This window comes from Falco peregrinus, chromosome 12 (assembly GCF_023634155.1).
Source record: "Falco peregrinus isolate bFalPer1 chromosome 12, bFalPer1.pri, whole genome shotgun sequence".
NCBI classification, from domain to species: domain Eukaryota; kingdom Metazoa; phylum Chordata; class Aves; order Falconiformes; family Falconidae; genus Falco; species Falco peregrinus.
Window position 1 is genome coordinate 760,096 of NC_073732.1, and position 25,419 is coordinate 785,514.

At 55.1% G+C, this 25,419-nt stretch overlaps 1 protein-coding gene across 1 annotated transcript; it reads right to left on the reverse strand.

The window, feature by feature from the left end:
• Positions 1-11,127: 11,127 nt before the first annotated feature.
• ETV5 (ETS variant transcription factor 5) lies at positions 11,128-24,932 on the reverse strand. The gene is made up of 13 exons (XM_055817424.1): positions 24,819-24,932; positions 24,174-24,310; positions 23,950-24,037; positions 23,752-23,799; positions 23,590-23,640; positions 18,318-18,447; positions 17,919-18,176; positions 15,885-16,144; positions 15,086-15,145; positions 14,539-14,607; positions 13,991-14,160; positions 13,081-13,182; positions 11,128-12,897 (listed from the first exon to the last, which is right to left on the reverse strand). Exons 2-13 carry the CDS (start codon positions 24,216-24,218, stop codon positions 12,676-12,678), a joined length of 1,503 nt encoding a protein of 500 aa, XP_055673399.1. The 5' UTR covers positions 24,219-24,310; positions 24,819-24,932; the 3' UTR covers positions 11,128-12,675.
• Between the last annotated feature and the right edge of the window lie 487 nt (positions 24,933-25,419).

The window sequence follows — 25,419 nt, forward strand, 5'->3', positions numbered from 1 at the left end:
CGCCTCTCTGGCTCTGCCACAGACACGGTCACCTGTGGCCAGCTGACAGCAGCAGTGGGAAGATGCAGCGCTCTCTCTGTGCGTGTGGCTCCCAGGACAGCAGAGTAGGGCACAAGGAAGGCGATGTGCATGTCACCCGCCGCCTGCTGTCTCCAAGGCTCCCGCCTCTATGTGATTGCAATCCCTGCCACGCACTGAGTGTTCCTTTGGTTTGCCAACTATTTCTGGAAACAGGAACCTGTCCTTGCAGGAGAGGAGACCCACCTCGTGTGTCCCGCGGGTGGTATTGGGATTGATTGTGAGCGGAATGCTCTGGGCAAAGGCACACAGCCAGCCCTGGAAATGTGGGGCTTTGGACATGAGGTGGTTAGTGCCAGAAAGGGCACGCTGAACCCACCCGAGAGAGAGGGATGAGCCTCCAGGAGCTGCTGATCTTAGCAGGCTGGCTCTGCCACCCCTTCTTCACCAGGCCTTTCTTCAGGCGCACAGACAGCTTGAGGCCAAGAAGTGTCTGCAGTGCCCCCAGACGGGCTTTGCTGTGACCCCCCGAGCTGCTGTTGCTTAAGAAGAAAGAACAGGGACGGTCAGCGTGGGTCAGAGCTGGCGGCAAGACGAGAGCTGCCAGCCTGGACCAGCTGCCACCAGTGGCACTAGGGCCAGGAGCACCGTGCGAATGGCCTGGAAAGTCAAGCAGCTCCCAGAGCTTTCCAGGGCTCAGGGATCTCTGTGTGAGGGCAGTGAGCAGGAGGGAAGGACAAGGTAATCCCTCTGATAAACTATGGGAGACTGCAAGAAAGGGTGGAGAATCTCTGAAGTTCTGGACTTTTTGCCTTTTTTTTTTTTTAAGGTCTGCCAGAGGTTTTTGGCAACGGCTGTGCTCACCTGGGAAGGCGAGATCCCAAGTCCAGTCAAAAGCCCACCAAACCTAACAATTCCACACAAACCGGTAAGAAATAAACTACGCGCCCATGAAAGTGTGACTACATTCCTGTAGCTATCAGCTCAGACCAGGAGACAGAGCTTGTTCTTGGCCTTGTGTGGCTCCCCTGTGTCCTCCAGGAAAGCCACCCGCAGGGAATGTCGCTGTTTTCATTTTTCCAGAGGCACCATTTCTTCCAAAACGACAGCAATAATCCCAAGGAGTTGTGTATGAAGTGGCAGGACTTGTTTGCAGAGCAGAAGCGGCAGGGCCTGGAGGCTGCGGTGGAAGAGAGCGACACCTGACCCAGGCAAGGCCGGGTGTCCTGCCCACAGAGCAGCTAAAGCTGCTGGCACAGGGACAGGCGAGGTGAGGGTGTCCCCGGGAGAGCTGCTGCTGGACACCCCCACCCTCCCTGGGCGAGCTCTCTGCTCTGAGTCCTCCGGACAGCACTGGACTGCTCTCTGGGCACTGTGCTCTCATCATAGCCATCTTACTTGTGTCCAGTTTCGGGTGGATGAATCTACACTTTCGGTGCATATTTTTTTCTTTTCTCTGGCGGTGTTCATTTAATGAGTTCTTAAAAAAAATGCTGTAATGCTGCAAAACCACCACAGTGCCTAGCCTGGGCTTTTCAGAGCAGAAATGCGACATTATTTAAACACATGATTATTCACAGTATTGAGATGAATGCAGGATTAAAAGAAAATTCACCATGTCTGGATACACCAGTGCTTTAGGGAGCAGGAGAATAATCTTTCAGGGTTGGAAGACATAAACATGCAAAAAAAGAAGACATTTTTTTGGCAGATCTGATGATTGCAGCGAGGCCCAGTTGTCTATGTTCAGGCCTGAGGTGCTCTGTAAGCCCTACTTCCTTGGGCAGCCTGGCCTTCCACTGGAGCTGGGCCTGCACTCTGTCCTAAATACTCTCTTTTCTCCATGCCTTATTTTTTTTTTAGTGGCAAAGCTGGCCTTTTTCATCTGTCACTTTCTGTAGGCAATAGCAGAACAGATTTGTTTCCCTTCAAAAACAAAGGCTTTTGGCTCAAATAGATGACCACTCCGCAACCAGCCCTTACGCCTGGGTTTTTGGTCACCCGTACCATGGCTAATATAGGTTGCACATGTGTAAAATTGACATTATAGTGGTACAGCACTGCTGAGTCTGCACAGGCCTCCACTGATAAGAAAAGCAAAGCTTAGATGCGTTGATGGGGGCTGGATGCCTCCATAACATAGTAGCTTACACTGACTTCACTACTCCATCATTATTATTTGCTTATTCCAGAATCTTTTTACATTTCGTCTCACTCCTCTTAGCATTTCCATCTCGATGTCCTGAGTGGAAGGAGACAGAGGCAACTTTGGAGCAGCTGCTGCTAAATCTGGGCCCAGGACTCGCTCATGCAATATCAGTTTCTACATCTGCCTCTTCCTTGCAAATGAGATGTACCTGCTGGCAAGGGCTGACATGAGTGCCATTGGCCACTGTAACCTGCCCTTCGACCAGGGATGCGCCATACCATCAGCTGCCAGCCCAATGTTAATGGGATAAATGTACAACAGACCCAAGAACAGCTTGACCAAGGAACTTGTTCAGGCACTGCCATGTGGCAAACTGGGTGAAATTTTCCGTTACTGAAACTTTCAGAGCTGAAAAGTGGAAAGAATATGTTTCTTATTTGAACTAAGTTATAATCATCCTGCAAAAACAATGTCTTTTAAAGGCTGACAGCTCAGGCCTGGCACAGAGGCCTCTGCAAGCAATTTGTGTGCTTGGGAAACTGGAAGCAAGGTGAGTGGGGAGCACAGTGAATATGTGCTGTTAAGGAGGAATTTGGATGCCTGCAGCTGCTGCAAGCTCTGCAGGCCCCCCCTGGGGGCAAATACCCAAGTTATTCCCTCCTGTTTGGCTTTGCCCATACATGAAAGACGTCTCCTCCTAACCATGGCTACCTGGTTGTATCAAAGGAGGGGAAGGAGCCATGGCGGCAGTGCAGGATGGCAGCCGTGCTGGGGAGTGTCCATCACCACCTGTGAGCTCTGCGGCTGCTGAAGCCAGGCATCCTGCATCGTGGTGGCACTATCCTGAGTCCAACTCAGGGTGAACATCCATCCATAAGGCTCCTTCAGCATGTGGGGTATTTGAGGGAGGCAGTGCCAGGCAGTCAGGTGGCAGCATCTCCATGACTTTGGGAGGGGAGGAGTTTCTACCTCCACCCAGTCGCTCATGTTATTTGATGTTTTGGAGCTGTATCTCCCCAGCAGATAAAAAAGGGTCTTTAAAAGTAGCCCCCATTCAAAAGTTGCAGGGGGGAATTGACAGACAGAGCATGGTTTCTGGAGCTTTGTTGCCTTTGGAAACTAGGCTAAAAATATCCTATTCTGGGCTGACAGCTCTGCCACAACAAGCAGCCGCCGCAGTAATGCAGGGCATCTCCTTCGCAGCCTGTCTTTTGGCTAATCCATTCAACAGTGCACACCAGATCTCAGCTGAAGAATCACTGATCTTTCAAAGATTGTTACTGACTGTATTCGCTCAAGCAATAGCCAAGGTTATGCTCTGACACTTTGCTCCTGGTTTTTGCATTAAGATAGTCCAGGTGATGCCGTTCTTGGTGGCGATCCCATCCTGGCAGCTTTGGGCCTGCTGTAAGGTACATGTGGTGCCCACAGAGCTTCACTTCACAGCTCCCTTCCCATGCCTCTGTTGCTTGCCTCATGCTACTTTTCACCAACACCCCAGGTTTCAAATTATGATCACCTTGCTGATTCTGTCCATGGATGTCTCTTCCATGACAAAGGTATGAATTCATTGTGAAATGCTCAGATATGTGGGCATGCTTTTAGGCTAGTGAGCCTTTGCTGACTGCAGGTGTGCAGCCTGGACATGTTTCAACCGTGCTGCAAACAATCAGCAACTTTAAAGAAAAATTAAATTATCAGGCCAGGTCTTGACAAATGCTCTCATCTGGTGTATGAAATCTGTTTAATTTATTGCTTTAAAAAAAAAAAAACAAAAAAAAAAATGAAGCCAAAAAATCTCACCGGAGCCATACCTGCTCTGATCCAAAAGCTGCTGCAAACACACCTCTAGACTTAGGAGAAGTTGAGCGTGGGCTGCCCCGTGTCAGAAATACACACTTCTAGATCCTGGAAAGGCTTTGTTGTAGGGTCTCAGAGCCAGGTGCCCGGTGTTCAGGCCAGGGGCTCCATCAGACGGTTTGCATGGGAAGTCTCTTGCAGAGGAGAGAAAAGAATGAAGAAAGAAAATTCAGGGGTCTGTGTTCTGCAGCTTGCTGTGAGCTGCCTACAGTGACCTGGACGTGAGCAAGAGGCACCTAAGCAATGCTTTTTTGAGTCTGTGTCACTCCAAACTACAAAAGGAACTAAAAGCAGCCATGGAAAGTAGGTCTAGCTTCATACATGCTCTTGGTCTCTCAGGAGACATGAGACAAGCTTCCAAAAGACCTGTATTGGAATTCTGTCTCTGGTACTGATTTAAGAATACCAAAACCTTGCATGCTGGGAAGGAGAAGTCCAAAACTTCAAGGTAAGGAAACAAACTCCAAATTGCAGTAAGGTTTCTAATACTGTGGGTTGCCTTTTCTCAAGCACCAAGAATACATGATTCCCATTGGCTTTGCAGACTTAGGACATGAGACAACATCTCAGAAGAAAAAGAAAGTTGGGCTGTTATGTTAGTGCATAAATCTGGTGGCCCTCACAGGTTCAAAAGTTTGGCTGTGCATTTTGTAATGTCTCCCAAGAGCTGGTGTGGACGTGGCTTTGGATGTGAAGATGTTATTGATGCTTCTTCCTTCCACAGCCTCTCCTCTGCTCTGGTGCTACTGGTGAGAGAGTGATGGATTGAAGAGGCAATATTGAGTTTGGCTGAATGTTTTTTTCTGAATAAAAGAGTAAAAGATACATTTTGCAAGAGTTCTGGACACAGTGGTAGCTCCCCAAACAAGCTGCTAGCCTGGTACAAAGCAAGGCATCACCAAAGTGTTACAACACCTACAAGCATTGTGGGCTGTTGTATTCATCAGCCTGACAGCTTCAAGTTCAGTAGCTCACAGAGGCTTTCCTAGTGCACACACAATGGGACATGTGGATCTCTTTACAAGACCCCTGGATGAACACCCTCCATGCTCCAATCCATACAGACATGCAAGAGCTCCTGGCTGCACACACAATTAAAGCAACATCATCAGAGCCAGCTTACAGACATGTGGGGCCTTCACGCAAAAATGGAGTGAAAAGGACTGATCATCCAAAGTGGTGGGAATAATACAGGAGTTACTCTGTTCGGGCTCTGAACGGAGGTTAGGTAACAGGCGGAGGTGCAGGCAGGTTGAAGCCCAAACAGCAAGCAAGCTGTTCTCCTGTGTCATTACCTTTAGAGAAGCAAGCAGGCTGCAGGCTGGCAGAGTGACAAGATTCCTTTCATGACTCATTTCAGAACTGCTTTAGTAAGCAACAATTTTGCACTTTGCTGTGATTGCAGAGGGTGTGAACTAAAAAAAAAAATTAAAAAAAAAAAAAAAAAATCAGAAGAATCAGTTGAGCCCAACTGAGAATGAAGGCCACATGGCTGCAGGCTCAGCCTTAGGCTGCAAGCCAGGAGAGGGACATGCTGTCACCGATGTGTCACAAGGAAGACCAACACACACAAAAATGGAAGTAAGGTGTTCTTAAAGCAGTGGTTAGGATTTCAGTGTAGCTGTAAGGATGTCTTCCTCCCACTCATTAGCTACATGACTCATCCTGGTGATCTCATTCAGTAAAACCAGGCGGGTGCTACCATTCTGGATGGACTAAAAGGCAGGGCCACAGCTGCACAGGGAGATGCTGACCTAAATAGGTGATGCTGTGAGGGAAAATGCGCAGTAAGCGTTTCACAGCATTCAGTTGTGAACCTTAGACTGAGCTGGGAGGGAGCCCATGTTCAGGGTACCAAGGCGGAGAAGCAGAAACTTCTTGTTTCCAACCTTCCCTTTAAGTCTCAGCAAGGGAAAGGCAGCTGGCATGTCTGTGAAGCACTGGCAATCACGTTTCACTAACCTGAAGTGCTCTAAGTGAAGCCTCAAGAGCTCTAGAGCTGGATCTCATGGGCTTTATCATCTCTGCAACAGTGTGAAGTGCACGCACTGCATGTCATAGCCTGTGCTTACCTTCCACGTCTATTGGGGATATCCTCAGCATCACCACCTTATTTTCTGGTGCTGTAAAAAGCATCCGTACAGTGATCGGTGATATCAAAAAAATGAAAGATACCATGGAAACCTCTGGCAGTCTAGGCTGTTTTCAAAGACAGACCATTTTCTTTCCACTTCCACTTTGAAAGCAGACAGTGTTGAGATCCAGGAGAGTACCTCTAGCTAGCCTGCCACTGGGGTTTTGCTTTTTCCTTGCTCCCCCTGTACATTGCTTTTCTTTCTCAGCTTTCTCTGAGCAGCTAAGGTGATGAAGAGAAGCTTCAGAAAGGATAGCTGAGGCTGCAGCCTGGGCTGCTGCTGCCCTCTCCTGGGTCCAAGACAGCCAAGAAGACAAGAGGTGATTTTTTAAAAGAGAATGCTGCAGGCCTGGGGGTCAGGTCACTCTCCCCATGTCCTCTTGCAGCCTTGCAAGCCTAAGTGTTGGGGCAGCAGGCAGTGAACTGCCCTCGCAGGGTGCCGGAGCCAGGGTTGCTGCCCAGGCTGGTGCCAGGGTTGGCCTGGCCCCACTGTTTGAAAACCCTTTTTCACTGAACCCCTTCACGACTCCTAGCGGCATTTATGGCTGGAAGATAGTTGACTAGGTTGGCTATCCCTTGCAAGGTTAACAGCTGTGCTGGCCCAGTATTGTGGGAGTCCATGGTTTCTGGACTCAGTTGCTGCCTGCTCTGTCCAGGATGGTTTTATTTATATTAAACTAAAAAGCCTTCAAAATAAGATGCTACAACTGATTACTTGTATGCTAGACAAGTCCGCAGCTTCCTCCTCTGGTCCCTTGCCCTGACTCCACGGCCAGCTGAAACAAAACCTCCTGCTTGCTGGTTTGCCCATGCTGTGCGTCTCCCCCGTCTAGGACCCCATCCTAGCCAGAGGGCTGTGCACCCAGCAGGGTGAGCACCCAGCCCTCCAGTGCAGGAGGGCCCTCACCCCAGCTTGCTCATGCTGCAACGAGGTGGGAGCACACTCCTCCTCCCCACTTGAGCCTCTGGGAAGCTTTTTGTCGATTGCCTTTCCGAAAAGGGGCAGAGAAATGACAGAGCCTCCCCCATGGCACTGAGAGCATTTAATGCAGCAATTGGCTAATGGTTTCAGAAGCCACTTAGTGGCTTATTACAGTATTATTGCCTTGTGAGTGGCTGTAAATTCAGCGCTGGAGGACTCAGACACTCCAAGGTATTTGTGCAGCCTCTGTTTTCTTTTTCATGGGAGCACAGGAGAAGGTGGTTGCGGCAGTCTCCCTCTACCTAGAACCTGCCCAGGAGTGGGAGACTTGCAGTCAATGATCCGGACCCACACCTCCCATGAAAGTCAGCCTAAAGCAGAATAAAGCCCCAGGACAAAGGCTGGAGCTGAAGGCCTTCCTGCCACATGAGTGCTCCAGCCTGCAGGTATAAACACAGTCACGTTTTGGATGCTAAAGATTTTCCTGTTGTGCTACAGGGCCACAAAACACCATGGTGGCCAGGAGCAGCAGGTGGATATCCAGGAAGTGGTGCCAGGCTGATGCAAAGGGAGCTTCGTGCCCTGCACGCCTGGTGTGATAGTCCAATACCTGCTGGGTGGGTGGGCCTCACCTTTTCATTACTTCATTACTCACCAGCCCAAATGTGTGCTTTTTTTTTTTTTTTTTTCCCCCCTGGAGCTCACCCATATTGATGTTGGCTTCACACATGCAGCTACTCATGTTGCTCCAGGTATTTAAAAACCAAATTAACCCACTTACTGAAAAAATCAAGTGTTTGAAGAGCTAGGGAAGAGAGGAGTTGCTGTGATGTGACCTACCTCCCTGGCCAGGGCAGCCAGCAGCTGCATGCACAAGCTGCAAAGCCCAGGTATGAGGCCACCATGAGGGGCAAAGGGAGCTGCATCTTGCTGCCTGTGTGGAGCCATCACTGACCACACAGCACCTCTGGCCTCGGCAGTTGCACCAGGCTTGCTGGTCCTGCCTGCTGCCGTAAGAGCAAGTTGCGTGGGCAGTAATTCTTCCCACAAATGCTCTTCCAGTCAGGGCTGGAAAACTCCATCATGGACTATTAAATTTGAAGTCCCTGAGCCACAAATCCAGCCCTAGACGGAAGTGCTAGACTATTTATACGCTCTTTTATAAGAGCCATGGTAGACCTTTGGCTATCTCTATTGCTTTTTGAACATTTTCCAATCCAGCTATATCCTTCTGAGATGGGGAAAGTAGAAACACACTCGGTGAATTATGGATGTGTAAAAGGCTGTAATGATGTTCTCCCTTTTACGGGCTCCTCTTTTCCCAGTGGTTTTTGACATGCACCTCTCATTTGAACAGCTTTTGGACTATCTAGCAAAACTGAGCTCTTATTCCAGGGAGGGAATAACTTGGTGCACATTTTCAGACTATAAAGAGAAGAAAATAGGAAAATAATATCTATCCCCATTTAATACCAGCTTCCATTTTATTATCTGCTCACACAGTATCGCAGATTCTGTTCACCCTGAATCAACAATGGCCTTGTTACCACATGTCCTGAGTAGGAGGTGGAAGCTGTGATCTGGAGGGTTGGAGAGGCCAGTGCCAGCACCATGGTTTTGCCTGGCCTGGATGGCTGAATCTTCCCCAGAATCCTGCTTTATCCTTCCCATCCTTTCTGCTCATTCTTCATCCTCCCCAGCAGCCGGGGAGGAGTGGGAGGAAGGCAGACAGTGCTGGGGTGTGCAAGGAGGGGACCAAGGTAGCCAGTCTTGGGGATGGAGCAGTGGTGGCCCTGGCCATTTGTGGTCCTGGAGGGAAGTGGCAGCGGCCACGGCAGTGCTCCCTGGCCTGGCTCCCCATCCCACTGCATGCCAGAGTGTGGCCAGGGAGGGCTCATCCCCATGCTTTGGAGCAGCAGTTGATGAGGCAGGAGGTGTGCAGGGGGCAGGGAAGTTTTTCCACCTGCTTCCCCTTCCATCTCCCCAACTCCTGGCAAATGCTACCCCAGTCTCTGGGCTGCCTGGGAGCTCTTGGCCTTGTTCCTGGGGGACTGCGGGCAGGATGTTGAGCAGCTGTGGCTTGTCCCTCACCCTCCGGGAGGGGGTATGAATGGGACCATGCACCCAAGGCAGCTCCATCCTCTCTGCACGGAGCAAAAGCTTCTTGTGTGCAGCAGAGGGAGGTGAGATGTGCAGCACGATCAAATGAAGAGCAAATTCTTGATGTCCTGAATACTTACAAGCCAGTGTGGTATCAAACCCTCTGGGGTCTAAACCCTTTTGTCCCACACTGACAGGCTGGAATAGAAAAAAACCAAATGCCTCTTTTCCTATCCTCACCTTTCAGCAAGAGCAGCCTATGGGCTGTTCTTGGGGGCCCCCAGCCCTGCCCACAGCAGGATTTGCAGGGCCAGTTGGGTTGTGGCGTGACAAACTGCTCAATGAGGCTTTGAAAGGCTTTGCCTTATCTGCTCATCCTTGCCATCCATAACTGGTCCCACACACTTGTTGTGCCACTCAGTTGAGGTCCTGCCGCCCCAGGCCATCTGCCTGCCGGCAGCACTGCCGGTGGCCCCATTTCCCTGTGCTCCGTCCTGAGCACTGGGACTCAGCCTGCTGAAATCCCCATCGAGGTGGGATTAACTGGGCACTGTCTGGGGCTCAGATTGCTAGCAAGGTTTTTTGCCTCCCCTCTTGTTTAACTTGATTTTTGTGACGTTAGGCAGAGAACAAAGCTTTGTAGACAACAAAAGTGGGATGGGGTTGGGAGGATGGCATGGGCTATGGCTGTGTGCCTGGGCTGGGGGGTTTCACTGTACTGAGAGCCCTGTGTGGGTGCAGGGTGAGGGCAGTGCTGCTGCTGTGGTGCCCAGCAGTCCTGCTGCAGCCCTTGGCCCCAGCACAGTGAGGGCTGCTCCCCACCCAAGTGTCTCCCTGCTGCTAGATAGCCACAGGTTGCCCACACTGGAGAACCTACCCGAGCACCAGTCAGGGACTTGCTTGCCAAAACACCAAGGCTTGGTGCCATGGAGCTCCTAAGGGAGTGCAAGATGTCTTCAGGGGCCGAGTAGCTGATTTAACTCCTAGAAGGCTTCATGCCAGGTGAATTGGTTTTGCTAAGTGTTCGGGGGACTGCTTTGCCCTGCTTAGGATAAGAGATAGCCATGCTTCTCTGCTCAGCCTAACACTTCAGGCATGATGAAAGAAGAGCAGCTTAAGGACCTATTAGCAACATGGCTGGTGGCCAGGTGTGGGTTGAGGTGAGGTGCAGTATATAAAGAGCATCACAGCACATAAGAACCTTCCATCTCTCCACTGTCATGTCTAGGGAGGGAGTTTGCCTGGGCTGTGAAAACAGCCTGCAAGAGAAGAGCTGCCAGTGTCTCCAGCAGCATCATGCCACCACCCAGCAGAGGGATGGGGCTGGGAGCCCATGGCCACCCAGCTCAACCTGCTTTGACTAACTAAAATAGAGGCCATCGTGACCAGGCAATTCTAATTTCTGCAGCCTGTGAGGGGAAACACAGACCCTTCAGCAGTCAAGTCCTTGTGGAGCAGCCCTTGCCCTATACCCACCTCCTTCAGTCTTTCGCAGACCTTGCTGCCCCATGGAGATATTTCCCAGCCTAGAAATGGGGCCAGTGAATGCTGGAGGACTACTGCCAGATGTTCCTGAAGGGGCTTTCCTCTCTGGGTGACAACACTGAGGGGTCCCCACCAGCTTTAGCCCTGCTTGATGGCAGGAGCTTGGGTTTCCAGGGGAGAGCAAAGCAGACAAAAGGCAGCCAGATCCGCTAGCTGAGAAACCCTCGGGAAGAGGCAATATTAAATCATGGCACCATTTCAAACGGATCGTCTCACCAGATTGGCTTTGTGAAAGCCATAGCAGCATCCAGATGCAGGAGCAACAGCCCCAAGCCTGGGGAGAGGGCAGCCCTGCCCTGGTGACCCAGACCCCTACCTGGTCCCAGCTCCTACAAAGGACACATGGCTGCCTCCCAGCCCAGGCCACGGCCCCTGGCGCAGGCAAAGCAGAGGCCCAGGGAGGAACAGAAAGCAAGATCCTTTATTGTACACAGTACAGAATGTAATGCAGCTTTGCAGGAGATACATAGCCCTGCTCGAGTAAAGGTTATTTCGAATCAGTCCTCAGATTAACCCCTTCTGCACTGTAGACCTGCCACACTGAGCAAATGGTTAAAACCCTGTCCCCAGGGCTGGGCTCCCACAACCAAACGCTCCCCACAGGTACAGGCCACGGCAGCCACCATGGCAAAAGCAACCGAGTCTACCCAGAGTTAATCTTCATACTTCCCCAAAAAAAAGAATTAATCAGTCAAAAAAAAAAAAAAAAAAAGATTCAACCAAAGCTAACTAAGAGAAAAAAAAATTCCTATACAGCATTTACAACAAAAACATGTAGCCAGTGGAAGTAGGGGGATAGGCAGATATGGATATATGAGTGGTAAAGGAGTGGTAAGAGGTGCAGCAGGGTACCCAGGAGAGGGGTGAGGGACCCCACCCTCCCTGCCCACCACAGCCTTACAGCCCAGCTCCGAGGCCGTGCCAAGCAAGGGGAGAGCGCAGCTGAGCTGGCACCGGTATTCAGCCCCAGCTCCCCCAGGAAAGAGGACTCAAGCAGTGAAATGGAGTGGACCAGATACTTCAGCAACCATCCCAGGGAGCTGCAGGCACCAAGGGCTCCCCCCACAAGCATGCTAGGAGGAGAGCCGGAGGGGGGCATCCTCAGGGACTCTGGGAACAGCAGCCAGTCTGCAAAAAATAGCTTTACCTTAAAATACAAAAAATCTACAAAAATCAGTTTAGAAACTCTTTTTTTTCTCCTGCTAAAACTTCAAAAAAAAAAAAAAAAGAAAAAAAAAAAGGAGGGAGATAGTGTCAGGGTCTCCCCTCCCTTGAAATGCAACCCATGGCCCACAGCCAGAGCTGAGGAGTAAGAGGGGCACAGAGAGGACCTTGAGGGGCTAGGAAAGCATTATTTCAGGTTATATCACGAGAGTGGGGCAGGGAGGAGAGGGTCAGGAAGAAGGCAGAAGGCTCCTCGGGGTTGGGGTAGGGTGCTGCGCACATCAGCCCCGGGGTGCTGGCCCAGGTGGCTCCCCCGCATCCCTCCTCTGTGCAAATCAAAGCCCTTTCCACCACACAAGGCAGCTACGCGGATTGTGCTTGATGCAAAGCAGATTGTCGTGACAACTGGCTAGGCAGCCATGCTGGCTCAGCCCAGTCCCGGGGCGCTGCTGGAGCCATCAGTCCCCGCGGTGCTTGCGAGGAACGGGGCCTAGGTCAGAGACTGCGTCTTTAGCTCCCGTCACCCCAAAACATCATGCTGATGCTTGGCAGGAGGTGCCAGCGACAGACAGTTCTACGCACTAGCCCTTGGACAGTAAGGGTGGGAATTCAGCAGTGGCACACACGGGGCATTTTAGATTCCTCCAATTTGTGTGCACGCGCATGTGGTTTGTTGGTTTGTTTTGTTTTTTTTCCTCGTGAACAGCAACAAGTATTTTTTTAGAAAACCGTATTTGCCCAACATAGATGCGCTAGTGCTCGTGGCTCTGCCAGCTGGCCGAGTCAGTAAGCGAAGCCCTCCGCGTAGGGAAGGCTGCTGCAGGGATCCATCTCCAGGAGGTATGCTGGGCTGTCCTCGAAGTGCGTCAGTGGCACTGTCTCCTCCTCGGGCACCGGGCAGTCTGGCTCCGTCTTCAGGAAAGGGCGCTGGTTGTCGGGGTAGGCCATGGAAAAGAGGGCATCAGGGTCGCAGACAAACTTATAGACGTACCGCTCACCAGCCACCTGCGAGGAGGAGGAGGGCATGAGAGGTGCCTTGCACCTTCCCCCCTGCCCAGGGAATAACACACACAGCATGACTGACACTGGACCTAGCCCCCACTCCTCCTGTGCCCCAGAATGTTGGGGTGACAGCAGAGGATGGTGACACCCTCTGCTCCCCTTCCCCATGGCAATGGGGTCACTCGCCTTCTGCATGATGCCCTTCTCATAGTAGTAGCGCAGGGAGCGGCTGAGCTTGTCGTAGTTCATGGCTGGTCGGTTCTTCTGGATGCCCCAGCGCCGTGCTACCTGTGGGGAGAGAGGCAGCACCATAAAGGCTCCAGCCAGGGCTTGGACCTGGATCCTTGAGGGAAATCACAACTGAAACATGGGGTAGGAGCTTGTTTCTGGGGGCTGGAGCAGACAGAGGTGAAAATGTCACCACAGTCCCAGAGCAGTTCCCCGCCTGCTGTGACAAAGCTCCAGCTCCAAGCGCTGGCTGCCACAATGCTGCCGCTGCCAAACCGGGGGATGAATCAAAAGACATTTGATTAGGGGAGCCTGCCAAAAAAGACACTTCAAAAAACCACAATTTCCATGCACTGCATAAGAGATATTATGGGTAATTACCCACAATGCGCAGCTCAGCACTACAGCTGCTTTCAATTACTGCCCAAACAGCTCCTTCCTCTGTGTCAGCCTCCTGCAGAGCTGCAGGGCTCGGGCACAGCACCACGCCGGCACAGAGCTGCCACCAGGGACCCAGGGCAAAGGATCGGAGCCGTCTGGGAGGGACACAGCCATGGCTGAGCAGCAGGTCTCAGCAAGACATCCGAGGCATACAGAGGCCGGTGGCCCCCGACACCTCCAGAAGCAAAGCACGTGTCGTGCCAAGAGGCAGCAGAGGAGATTAAAGGCAAATTTGTACAGCTGTTGAGCATGGATGAGTGGCTGGCTTTTCCCTTTTGCCTTCAAAAGCTGCCCCTGTGTCTCACTTCAAATGAGCATGAGCTGCTGTGTTGTGTGGGAAGGGTCTTCCCGCACCCTGCGCCCCAGGCTCACCCCCAGCCACTCCAGGGCTGCAGCCCCAGCCCCAGCACGCCAGATGCCCCTGTACCTCTTCAGGCTCGATCAGCTTGAACTCCATGCCCCGGCCAGTCCAGGCGATGAAGTGGGCATTGGCGGGGTCGTCCAGGAGGGTGACCAGAAACTGCCAGAGTTGCAAGGATCCACGCCGCTGGTATGGAGGGCCCTCGCGGTACAGGGTGGGCTCCTGCTTCACTTTACCTGCCCGCACCGAGACACAGCTGACTAATCGCCCTGGCTCTGCCCCTCTCCCAGGCTGTGCCATCCATCAGGGGACATGGACGGCAATATTGGGTTCACCCCTGTGTGGGACGCCCCCGTGCAGAATCAGGCCACAGGGCTGGAGAGTGGAGGGGTGGTAGGGATGGTGCTGCATGCAGGCAAGGCACAGGGTGGGTGGCAGGGACAGGGCTGGAGAGTGATGCCAAGCAGCTACATGGGACAATGCCCTGCAGCTCTCAAGAGCAGCATGCCAGCACAGCATGGCCTTAAAAGCCAACTGCTGCAGAGCCTGGCCCCAGACCTCCCTTCCATGAGCCCTGGTCACCCCCCAGGCCTCCTCTGGGGGTGAATTCTTACCCTCCAGCCTCTCTGGTACCACGCATGTGTCATCAAAATACAATCGTGTGTCCTTTTCATATGAAAATCCTAGGGAGGAAGAAGATTTTTTGTGAGCACAGGGCCCCTCCACCACCCCAGCCAGACCCCAGAAAAACCCTGGCTTGGCCCAGTCCAGCACCAGGACCCCATCCCCCAGTGCCATGAGCAGACTCATCCCCAGCTATCTCAGTGGCATTGCACTGGCTTGCCAGGTGAATGCCATGCAGCTCTGGCACCCTCTCACCCTGGGGAGATGGGGGAACCAAAACTCTCAGCAGCTACATTGGCCATGTTGTCCCAGCTTATGCAACGCAGTGCTGCACACTCGCGGGGGCCGGTGGCTGCATGGCACAGGCCCTATTTTTAGCAGCAGCACGGGTGCTGCTCGCGTGTGGGCCCTCACAGACGTTTTCAGGGTGCCCAGCAGCTCTGCCAGCCACGAGGGGGGTCTGCCTACCCTGAGAGAGGGATGGGATGGGACACACCAGGGATGCCCATGAGCGGGAGGAGGCTGGGGCACACTCACCGTCATGGCTGCTGGGGAAGACACCCCCTCGCAGGTACGAGGACTGACAGTTAGGCACTTCTGTGAGGGACATGAAGGTGGCATTAAGGACATGCATCCTGTGGGTCCCAACAAGCACTCAGCAGCATCTTCCCATCCCTCAGCACATCCTACAGCCAAGTCCAGGCATCTCCCCCTAAACTACCACACCCACCCCCAGCCCCTACCCCCTAAGTTTTGGGGAAAACCAGTACAAATTTGGGAGGGCAGAAGCACTGGAATGAGCACTGGCAGAAAGGTGTAAGTCAGCTCAGGTTTTCACTATGTTATTCTGGCCCTCCAGAAAGGGAGGCATCGCTGCGCCTCCCCTGCCATCTGCTCAGCTGTGCCACCCTCCATCCCGAGGTCAGGGTATTTTTAGGTCCTAAGGCGATTAGAGGATTTTTCCGTGATGCTGGTGGGGTCCAGCAGCCAGAAATCACAGCTGGTTCCAGGCCAGGGCTCCAGGGGGACCCGCCGGGTACTGCAGGGCACCCCAGCCTGCGGCTATGGCACAGACCACGCCACGCAGCATCTGGTGAATGCCTGCTCTATCCCTCCTGCTTTGAAAAAGGAAGGGGGGCAGTGAAACCAGGAGAAGCAGCAGCCTGGCGCTGCAGAAGCCCTGGGGTGATGCGGCACCTGCTGCCCGAGGCTCAACCCTGTGCCTGCCACGCTGTCTGTGAGCTGCAGATGGCAGAGATGGCCCTGCTACCCCGGCTGCTGCTGATGTAACCCGCACCGCCCCCGGGCATCCAGCTGCCCCCCAGCTCGTACCCACCTGAGTCAATGCAGTAGTCCCGGGGCTCCTGCTTGATGCCCACAGGGGGCTGGAAGCCGTGGCCAGGGGGGCCAGGCAGGCCGGGGCCACCGTGCTCATAGAGCGGATCATGGTACTCCTGCTTGAATCCCTGAGGGGGGCAGGGGGCAGCAGGGCCAAGGGGCTCTGACAGCTGCCGGTGGTAGACGGGGCGGCTGTCCCCTGGGACCCCAGACTGTGGTGGGAAGGGGTGGCAGGGCTCAGACAGCTGCCTCTGAAACCTGGAGGGAAGAGGGACACAGCATGAGCGAGGGGTGGTGAGGTCAGCCCTGCCAGCATGCTGCCACCCCAGACCAGGACCCTGATGCTCATTCGGTGCCCTCAGCCCAGGGTGGTTTTGGGTGGCATTGTGTCCCACCCGCAGCAGGCTAGGACAGTTCCTCAGGAGCATGACCACCACGAGGAGTTGTCCCATGGGGACCGAGTGGGCTGCAAGAGAGCCCTGGCCCCCTCCACGCACTGGAGACCCCCTGCCAGAGAAGCAGGACAGCACGTGGGTCACCACGGTAAAGTGCTGTGCACCTCAGGTGATGGCAGCGTGGTGCTGCAGTGGGGATATCTGGATAGGAGTGGGAACAGGATACAAACCCCAGCCCACGACAGTAATATCTCTGTAAACCTGTAAAATCTCCCCCCGGTGTGGTGGGCAGAGCTGTGGGGCCTGGGGAATGATGCACCCAGGCAGGCGCTTACGCAAACCAAATCTGCTCCGCAGCTCCAGCCGGCCACTAATCCGCCTGTGCAGCTGGGATTAAACCTTGAACTCTGTGGCAGGGAGCACTATTTTTGGCTCTGGGGTGCTGCCACCACCGGCTTGAGTCCCAGCATGGTCTCTGCTGGTGGCAGTGGACAAAGGACTATCTCGAGGGGGTGCTGCCGCATCCCCTCGTCCTCCAGCACCTTGAAAGGCGATCTCTGATCTCCGCACCTGGCTCCTCTCAGCGAGCCATACACCATTTGGCTTTGTAACTGGAGCCCTCCCAGCTGCCGGGCTGGGATTACTCCATTTCCGAGCCGTGTCCCTCTGCCCTTCCTGAGTGAAACCCAAGCCCCACGCTGGCATGGAGCTTCCCAAGGGGTCATGGCCAGCCCCCCACATAGCTTGAAGGTTGCCTGGAGCAGTGCCCTGCTTTGCTGGGGAGGGATGCTTGCCCACTGCGGGCACATCACAAGAGATTCCATGGCCCAGCTGTATGGCTTTGTTGGGCTGCCACGTCCGGCCCCGTGCCCATAGGGGACACACAGGCAGCCGTCACCACAAAGGGAATCCAGGAGGCCACAAGCAAAGCTGGAGGTCGACTGCAACCTGTGCCATGCCACCTACGGATAACATGGGCAAGCCTGGGGTGAGGGAGAGGACCGGCAAAGCCTCTAGGGACACAGGGGTGATGGGAGATGAAACCACAACTTTGAGAGGAAGCAGGGAGCAGGGTCTCACCCTCCACAGCCCCAAAAATCACAGGGATGTCATGTGATGCACAGACGAGCCAAGGAGCAACCCTCAGCCCAAGGGTGCTCGGGGGCAGGACAGGGATGCTTGCAGCTCCCCAGCCCAGCAGGGCTCAGCTTGGATGGCAGAGCTGCAGCAGGTGGAAGAGAAAAGAGCAGGAGACCTGACTCAGCACCATCACCCGCTGCCACAGGGATGGATGCAGGCGGCAGCCTCTGCCTCCCTCGCCTTTCTCAAGGTGGAGGCAAAGGTTCTGCCTGGTGTCCCTGGGGCTGGGAAGAACGGGTCCGCATTAGGAGGCAGCTGCCTTATGGGGGGAAAAAGCCATGAGATCTCAGTGGGAAGCAGAAATTTTGCCACACTGGTTTACAGGGGATCCCAGGCAGCAATGCCGGGCCCAAAGTCTGCAACCGCAGCATGGGGACAAAGGGACGGACATCCCTCCTCCTTCCCCATGCTGAGGCCACCTATCCATTTCAAGAGGGCGAAAGTCTCCATAAACACCCGCAAGTCACCAGTGCTCGCTTGGGCAGGGGAAGCCTTACCTGTGCTCGGTGGGGTATTGGTTTTCAGACATCATCTTTGGCATGTGCATGGGTGGGTGAGGCGGCCGTGGCACGGCGAAGGTCTGCTGCCTCTGCTCCTGCAGCGGGTGCGGGGCAGGGGCCGCCGCCACCCCATGGGCAGCTGCCTGCACAGCTGAGGCCGGCGGCGGCAGGGCCGATCCCTGGTGCGCAGGAGACACTGGCGTGGCGGGCGGTGTTAATGGCTTGAACCCGGCAGGGGGCTTCCTGTCATAGGCACTGTGGAGGGAAAAGGGGCCGGGGGCTGATGGTGACGCTACCAAGGACATCTCTGTGTGGCAGAGCGACAGACAAGCAAGACTAGTCCCCACACTGCAACCCAAGGGGTCTGAAGGCAGCAGCCACTCCCATGCTACCTACCAGCAGTTGTAGAGGCACTTGTCCCCATAGCCAGCACAGAGGGCCTGCTCGTGGCTGCAGGACGACAGCTCCGAGGAAGGGCTGTGCAGCTCCCGCTTGATCTTTGCCGGAGGTGGAGCATGCAGGACCACTGCAACAAGACAGAGGAGCATACAGGCTCACCCACACAGGAGGTGTGTGTGGGGGGGTGCTGACCCCCGGGGAGCTTGGTGTGCTTGGGTGCTCTTGGCTTCGGAATCAGGTGCTGAATTACCCCCCTGGGAACATCAGGCAACCAACCCATGGCAGGATGGTGCCCAAGCAGACCCTGACATGCTGGTGGACAAGCTGGAGTGGCAGGGTGACTTCTGCAGGGCTGGGCAGGGCTGGGACAGTCCCGGGACAGTCCCACTGGCCCAAGACATTGCTCACGGAGGGGGAGATGTTTCCCACTGGGATCCAAGAGGGGAACAGCACAGGGTAAGAGGGGAACAGGCAGCTTGACAACAGCCATGGATGAGACACATGCCCAGGCTGGGCCAAAAGCCCCTCAATGAGGCGAGATGAGCCCAGGCATCACAGGCAGAGGAACGAGGGGTCTTGACAGCCTGGAGCTCTGAGAGCTTGCAAGCAGGACACAGTGACCCACTCGCCCTCACAGGAACATACCCAGTTCCCGATTAGCTGGCCAGAGAGTCAGCAAGCAGCTAGATGGGATCCACCTTCCCCCAGCCAAAGTAATCCAAGAGGACCCAGTCCCAGGGTCTCACAATCGTATGAGTTCAAGTGCCAAAGGTCCCACTAAAACCAAACTCTTCCCAGCCCCCTGCAAGCCCACTCACTATATATAATTCTAAACCTAGTAATATATACTTAACCTAATTAATTTCTAAAAGCAGGTGCTCTAGGAAAGGGAAAGCGCCTCAAAGATCTTTACCTAAATAGTGCCTGCAGAGGAGAGCCAAGACTAATCGGAAGTGGAATATTAGCTTCATGCAAAGCCGAAACACAGTGGAGAGGAGCAAATAGCTCCAGGACAACTGTTCACAGCTTGCCAGGTAATTAGCTGCTCCCCTAATTTGTCAAAACCTTTAAAGAGCTGCTGACTCCCCTCTCTACCAGTGCCCCTTCCCCACCCCCCACCCCCGGCAAGGGCCCAGCACAGCTGGTACCAAGGGCATACCCCCCCCGGAAGATCTGAAACACAAAGCCCAGCGCTGAGCCAGCACAGCCCCTCACACGCCTTCCACCCGCTCCCAAGCCGGATTTATCCCCCTCCTCCTTCCCCCCACGGCGAGGTTGTGCCACTCTCAGCATTTCTAGCCTTAACGGGGGGCCGGCGCAGCGGCGGCAAAGCCCGGGCGCCCCACGAGCCACGGGAAAGCAAAGGGGAACTGGCTTTGGAAGGGTTCCAGCTGCCTATCGCGAGCATGTTTCTCCCTAACAGGCTCCGTGTTGTTGGAGCGGGTTGTTTTTTCCGCCAGTCGTACAATGGGGTCTGGTTATTCATTGGAAAAAAAAAAAAAAAAAGAAAAAAAAAAGTCTCCGAGCGGGCACCACCCTCCATTCACAAACAGTTTGGAGCGCTCCATTCATGTGGCTGGGGGCGGGGGGGGGGGGGGGGAAATTCCCCAGAGCTTAGAGCTGCCATTCAAGAAAAGGGAAACAAGCCTTAAGATCCTAACTGAGACCAGCTGGCCAAGCCCAGACTTAGTGCAACGTTTGGATTCCTTACACAAACACCACGGGGCTGGCCGGCGCTGCTGGGCAAGATGCGCTCACGCCGCCAAGCTCGTGGGCCAGAGCGCCCGGTGGCGGGAGCCAAGGGGGCACAGAGGCCGGTGGCTCTGGGGAGGAAGGAGCTGGCTTGGGACCCCAGCAGCGAGCAGCCAGGCAGGGAGAGCGGGGAAGGTGGCAGGAGGGTTCCTGGGGAAGGAGATGCCCTGCCTCAACACCCAGTGCCTCTAAGGCACACTGGGTGCACAAGCACTTTTAACCTTTCCGGTCCTGTGCTCAGCACCATAATTAAAGGCTAAAAAAAAAATAAACATGTACAAATAGGCAGGGGAACAGCTTAACTATAGACGGGGCCAGAGAACACGCCTCAGCACACCCACACCAGGACTGAGCCACAGGAGCAGCAAGAGCAACTGATGGTGCCCAACAACCCCTCTCTGGGCTGCTTTAGCGCCCAGGGACAGAAGGGCCCTGGGGAGACCAGGCAAGGGGACCAGCCATGTGTGCTTGGCAACCAAGGCAGCATAACTGGGAGGGGAAGATGGGGGGGAGGTGGTGTGCTGTTCAGGCATACACCCTCAGTGCCATACCACCAGCCAAGGTGGAGATGCCCAAAGCATCCATCTTCAGCCAAGAGGTCTCCCATGGGAAACGTGACACCTCAAAGCCATTCAGGGCCTTGAATTGCGAGTGAATCCTTGGTGGGGGACAGGGCAGGTTGCTCCCTCTTCAGAAGCCAAGCCTGGAAGAAGCTGGCTTTGCCAGCGGCACCCGCTGCCCAAGCCATGGGGAAGGCAACCCAACCACCATTTCAAGCCCAGCTACTGGCTGGGGACCTTGGCACCCGCTCAAGCCATCACCTGGGAGCTGAGCTCCGCGCCTGCCCCTCCATCCCCCAGCATTACAGGACGCACCCAAGGTCACACCAGGAGAAGAGCCAGAAATAGAAGCCAGGCTCTTGCTTTCCTTTGTTTAAACAAACCTTCCTTAGAAACAAACCTCCTGCTCTCATTTTGGCGTGCAAGAAACCCCACTCGTGCACTGCCCATGGCTTTAGCCACACGCCACCTGTGCAGGGGGCCACAAGTCCCCTGGGAGCAAACCCCTGCAAAAGGCAAAGCCTCTCACAGCACTTGATCTCCCCAGCACGATCCCATCGCTTCCCAGTCATTTAAACAACGGATCAAGATACAACTTTGTACATATACCCTCTCCCCTAGGACAGCACCGCAGGCAAACCCACATCTATGCCCGGCCAAGCAACATGGCACGCTGGGCAGCAGGGTGAGCTCTGCAGGAGTCACCCGCAGCCTCCTCACCTTCCCAAGAGGACCTGCCACTTCTTCGGGTAGCTTATAAGCGCCAAATCTGGTGCTCTTGCAGCTCGGTCCAGGGTGCAGAGAACAACACATCCCTTATTCAGAGAAGCCCTGCTTTCTCCATCCCTCCAGCGGGACTTCCTCCCCAACACCACGACCCACCGCACTCTGGTGTGTTACAGCATTTTGCTGCCAAGCCCCAACTTTAAGCCCACGTCTGCCAGGGACCTCAGCTACAGAATCGGGCACAGTGAGCAGGCAGCAACTGAGCTGCGGGCAGCTGCCATGCAATGAGGGTTTTTTAGCAAGGTGAGAATGATGCTGTGTTCCCGAGCATCTCCAACACTCAACACAGCACACATGGCAGCATTCCCCATGACAACAGGGTCAAAACTGAGCCTGATCTGTCCCTTTTTGCTGCTGTGCTGAGGAAGCTTGGCCCTGGGTATGCCAGGACCACGGGGCAGGAGATAGAGCTGGTTTGCCTGGAATAAAAGAAAGCAGCAGCTTCCTCAGGGAAAGGGCACAGAGCTACACAACTGCAGGAATGGTCCAACGCATGCCTGCAAACATCCATATGGACCTGCGAAGGATTTACCTCCCCGTGGGAGCTAACGGACACTGAACCCCGATGTGGCCCCCCCAGCCCAGGAAAGAAGCATGTCCCTGCTAGCCAAAGGCAGGTGCAGGGGGGAGGCTGTGCCAGATTCATCCCTCTCTTCTTACACCACACATGGTTCGGGACCAGAGGGAAATGAGAAGATTGGGTCAGAAAGCTGTAAGCTAGACTCTCTCCCGTGCTGGTATGGAAGAGCCGGGCTCCCTGTTCCCCTCACCGCAGTCTGAGCCCCACCCCAGCTGGCACAGCCCCTTCCACAGCAGCAAGGGAAACCTTTCCTTTCTTTCCCCTGGAAAGTTAAGGAAGGTTATTACAGCAGGGTGTCATGCAGGGAGATCTCCTTTCAAGTGACAAAGTTGTTTCAATGCCAGGTTTGCAGAGGCTGAGCAAGTCAGGAGAACATTTTAAGAGTCTAAACCAAATGCTCCCCCCGCCCCCCACACCCCCTGCCCTTTTCCTGGATCACCCAGAAAAGTTTGTCTCTTCTCTCTGAGCTCTTCAGGTTACAAGGAAACAAGAGACTGCCAAAAGGCGCTGGAAACAGCTTTAGCTCTAAGAGCCACCCTCCCACACATGCTGCAGTTTTTACCGCTCCAAGCGAGAGCTGCTGGGCTGCGCTAGGATGTCAACAGCCAGTTGCGTTTCTGACTCTGGGCTCGCCTTTTATCTCAGGGGAGACAAGGAAAAAAGCGCATCTGAAACTTGGGCTGTCTGGAACAGTTTAATGGCAAGCTTCCCACTCAAGTAATCAAAGAGCAATAATTAACATGCATTTACTGTAGGAGAAGATACCCTGCTGCATGCTGTGACAAAGCTGGAATGAAAAATCTGTTCGACTGCAGGCTAAATTTGATTTACCTTAAGTCCTGTAGCTGTCTGGCTCAGCAGCAAAACCCAGCCACCAACACCAAGCTACTACTTCTGTTTGCCAGGTAACGACTTAAAACATCCTGAATGCCTCCCCCGTCCCCCCTTGTCCTCCAACCAAGCCCTCAGTGCCCCAGAGCATGAGCACCACGCGCCATTCACCAGCCCCTGCCCTCACTAACACATCCTGCAATGGACCGCGGCGCAGAACCAACTCTCGCTCTTATGCAACTCAAGAGGGACTGCATTTTCACTGGCCTCCTTTTAAACACGCTGCCTTGCCAGTGATTAATGCTGCTTAAAGCGGCTCAAGTTTCACCACTCAGGTCCGCTCTTGCCAACAGCGCTGGGCCTGGACTGTAAAAAGCTCCAGAAACTGCAGAGATTGTGGCTAACCAAGGAGCCCAGCACGGGCTCTCGCTTCCACTTGAAAAGGAAAAGGAGCATTTATAAGCAAATCAACATTACTATGAACAAGCAGCGAGTCTCAGAGGAGCCCAGAGATCAGTTAGAGAATTTCCATGCATTTGGCTATGATTTTCCCCACTTACAAAAGACAGGGCATTGCAAGTTTCATCTCGATGAACCCGAACCACACGTGCTTTCTCCCAAAAGTCTGCGATTTCATGGTTTCAGCCCCAGCAACAACTGCTTTCCCAAGGAAGCAGCTCCAAACTCAGCTCAAGGTTTTGCACAGGCACCCAAACATTTCCCCTGCCCTAGAGAATGAAAACCCAAAACAATCACTTACAGTTGTCAGACTGGAAATCTGGGACAAATTGTTCATCATCAGGGACCTGAGCTAAAAAAGAAAAAAACAAACAAAATAAGTGGGTTTATGGCATTTTCTGTTCTCAAAAAAAAATGCTCACAGAGCCATTTTACATGGCAAAAGGCAGAGGTGAAGACTTGCCTTCAGCTAGCCAGGCCTCTTGAAGCTGGCTGAGATCCTGGAAGAGCTCTGGAACAGAGTGAAAGACTTATGCGCTCCATGGAAGAATAAATAACACTGCCATTATTCGCAGGGTTATTTCTAAACTGATAAACAGAAGAAGAGCAGTCTCACAGGGTCGCAGCGAGGCCACGGCCACTCGGGCCAGCCCTGCCTTACCTTCGGAGTCGTGGGCCAGGTCAGTCTCCAAGAATTTCCTTTTCCTATCGGACCCCGGCCGGCCTCGGCCCTCCTCTGTGCAGGCCTTCTGCAACGGGCAGGGCACAGCAGCCCGTGAGGGTGGCAGCCTCCGGGGATGGGGATGGGGGTGTCCCCACAGCTGGGGGATGGGTGGGGGGTGCCCAACAGGGTGGGGGCGGGGGGGGAGCACAGAGCAAACTTACCCCGGGGCCCATAAAGGGAACCTGCTGGTCGTAGAAGCCGTCCATGGTGCGGGGAAGGCGGGCAGTGCCCCCGGCCCGCTCAGCATCGACGCCGGCCCGGGAAGAGGGGTCCGGCCCGGGTCCCGGCAGGTGCGCGGCTGGCGGGGAGATGGGGGTCAGGATCGGGCCCCGGCCCCTGCCGCCCCCGGGGCTGGCTCGGTGCGGGTGCGGGGCCGCCGCGCCTCCCCGGGGAGCCGGCCCACTCCTGCCGTGGCGGGTCGCAGCCCCCCGGCTCGTGATGTCACCCAATTTCTATAGAAACGGCCGTGACATCACGCGCCGGGGGAGCGGGGCCGGGGCCGGCACCACGCACGCTTCGCCTCGCTCCCCCCGCCCCTGCCGGTGCTCTGCGCTGCAGGGCCGCGCCGCAGCCAGCCCCGTTCCCACGCCGCCCCGCGCGCCCCATTCATAAACTCCGCCCCCCTCCCCTCCCCTCCCCTCCCCTCCCCCTCGCGCGCCCCCCCTCCCCCACCCCACCCCCCCCGCCATTCACACCGCGCGGCCCGCGCCATTCATAAACACCGCCCCCGCCCCTGGCTGCGGCTGCGGCCGCGCCCCGCCGCCGGGCCCTGCCGCCGGGCCCCGCTATGCCAGGCCCTGCCGTACCCGGCCGGGGCGCCGCGGGCTCCGCCGCCGCGGGGCTCCGCCGAAGCCGGGGCCGGGTAAGGCGCTGCTCCGCGCCCGGGCACCGCGCTGCTGCTCTGCTCCGGCCCACAGCCCCCAGCCAGCGGCCTCCGCCGCGCCCCGCCCCGCGCGCTTGTTTACCCTCGGCGCCCGCCAATGGGGAGCCGCCGTTCGGCTGCCCGCGCCGTCGGATTGGCTGCGGTGCCGCTGCGTGCCCGCCCGTGCGCCGCTCCGCCGAGCACCATTGAGGCAGGCCGGGTGGGCGGGGGTGGAGACGGCCAATGGGCGCAAAGTGATTTGCATGACTCCGGCGAGAACGTTTTTCATTCATAAAAAAATAGAAGGGGGAAGAGGCCGGCGGGTGGGGCTGGGGCCGCGCAGGATTTAAAGGAGCCACGGCCCTGCCCAGGGTAGGAGTTGGAGGTTTGGCGGGCGGCCTCGAGGGGTTGGGGGGACAGCCCAGGAGGCCGGCTCTGGCCTCACCCTGCACGCCGTGCCCAAGAACCTGCCGCACAGCAACCTCTGCGTGTGGGCTGGACCTGGGTCCTCTGCACAGGCTGTGGGGTCCCCTCTGCTTTCTTGG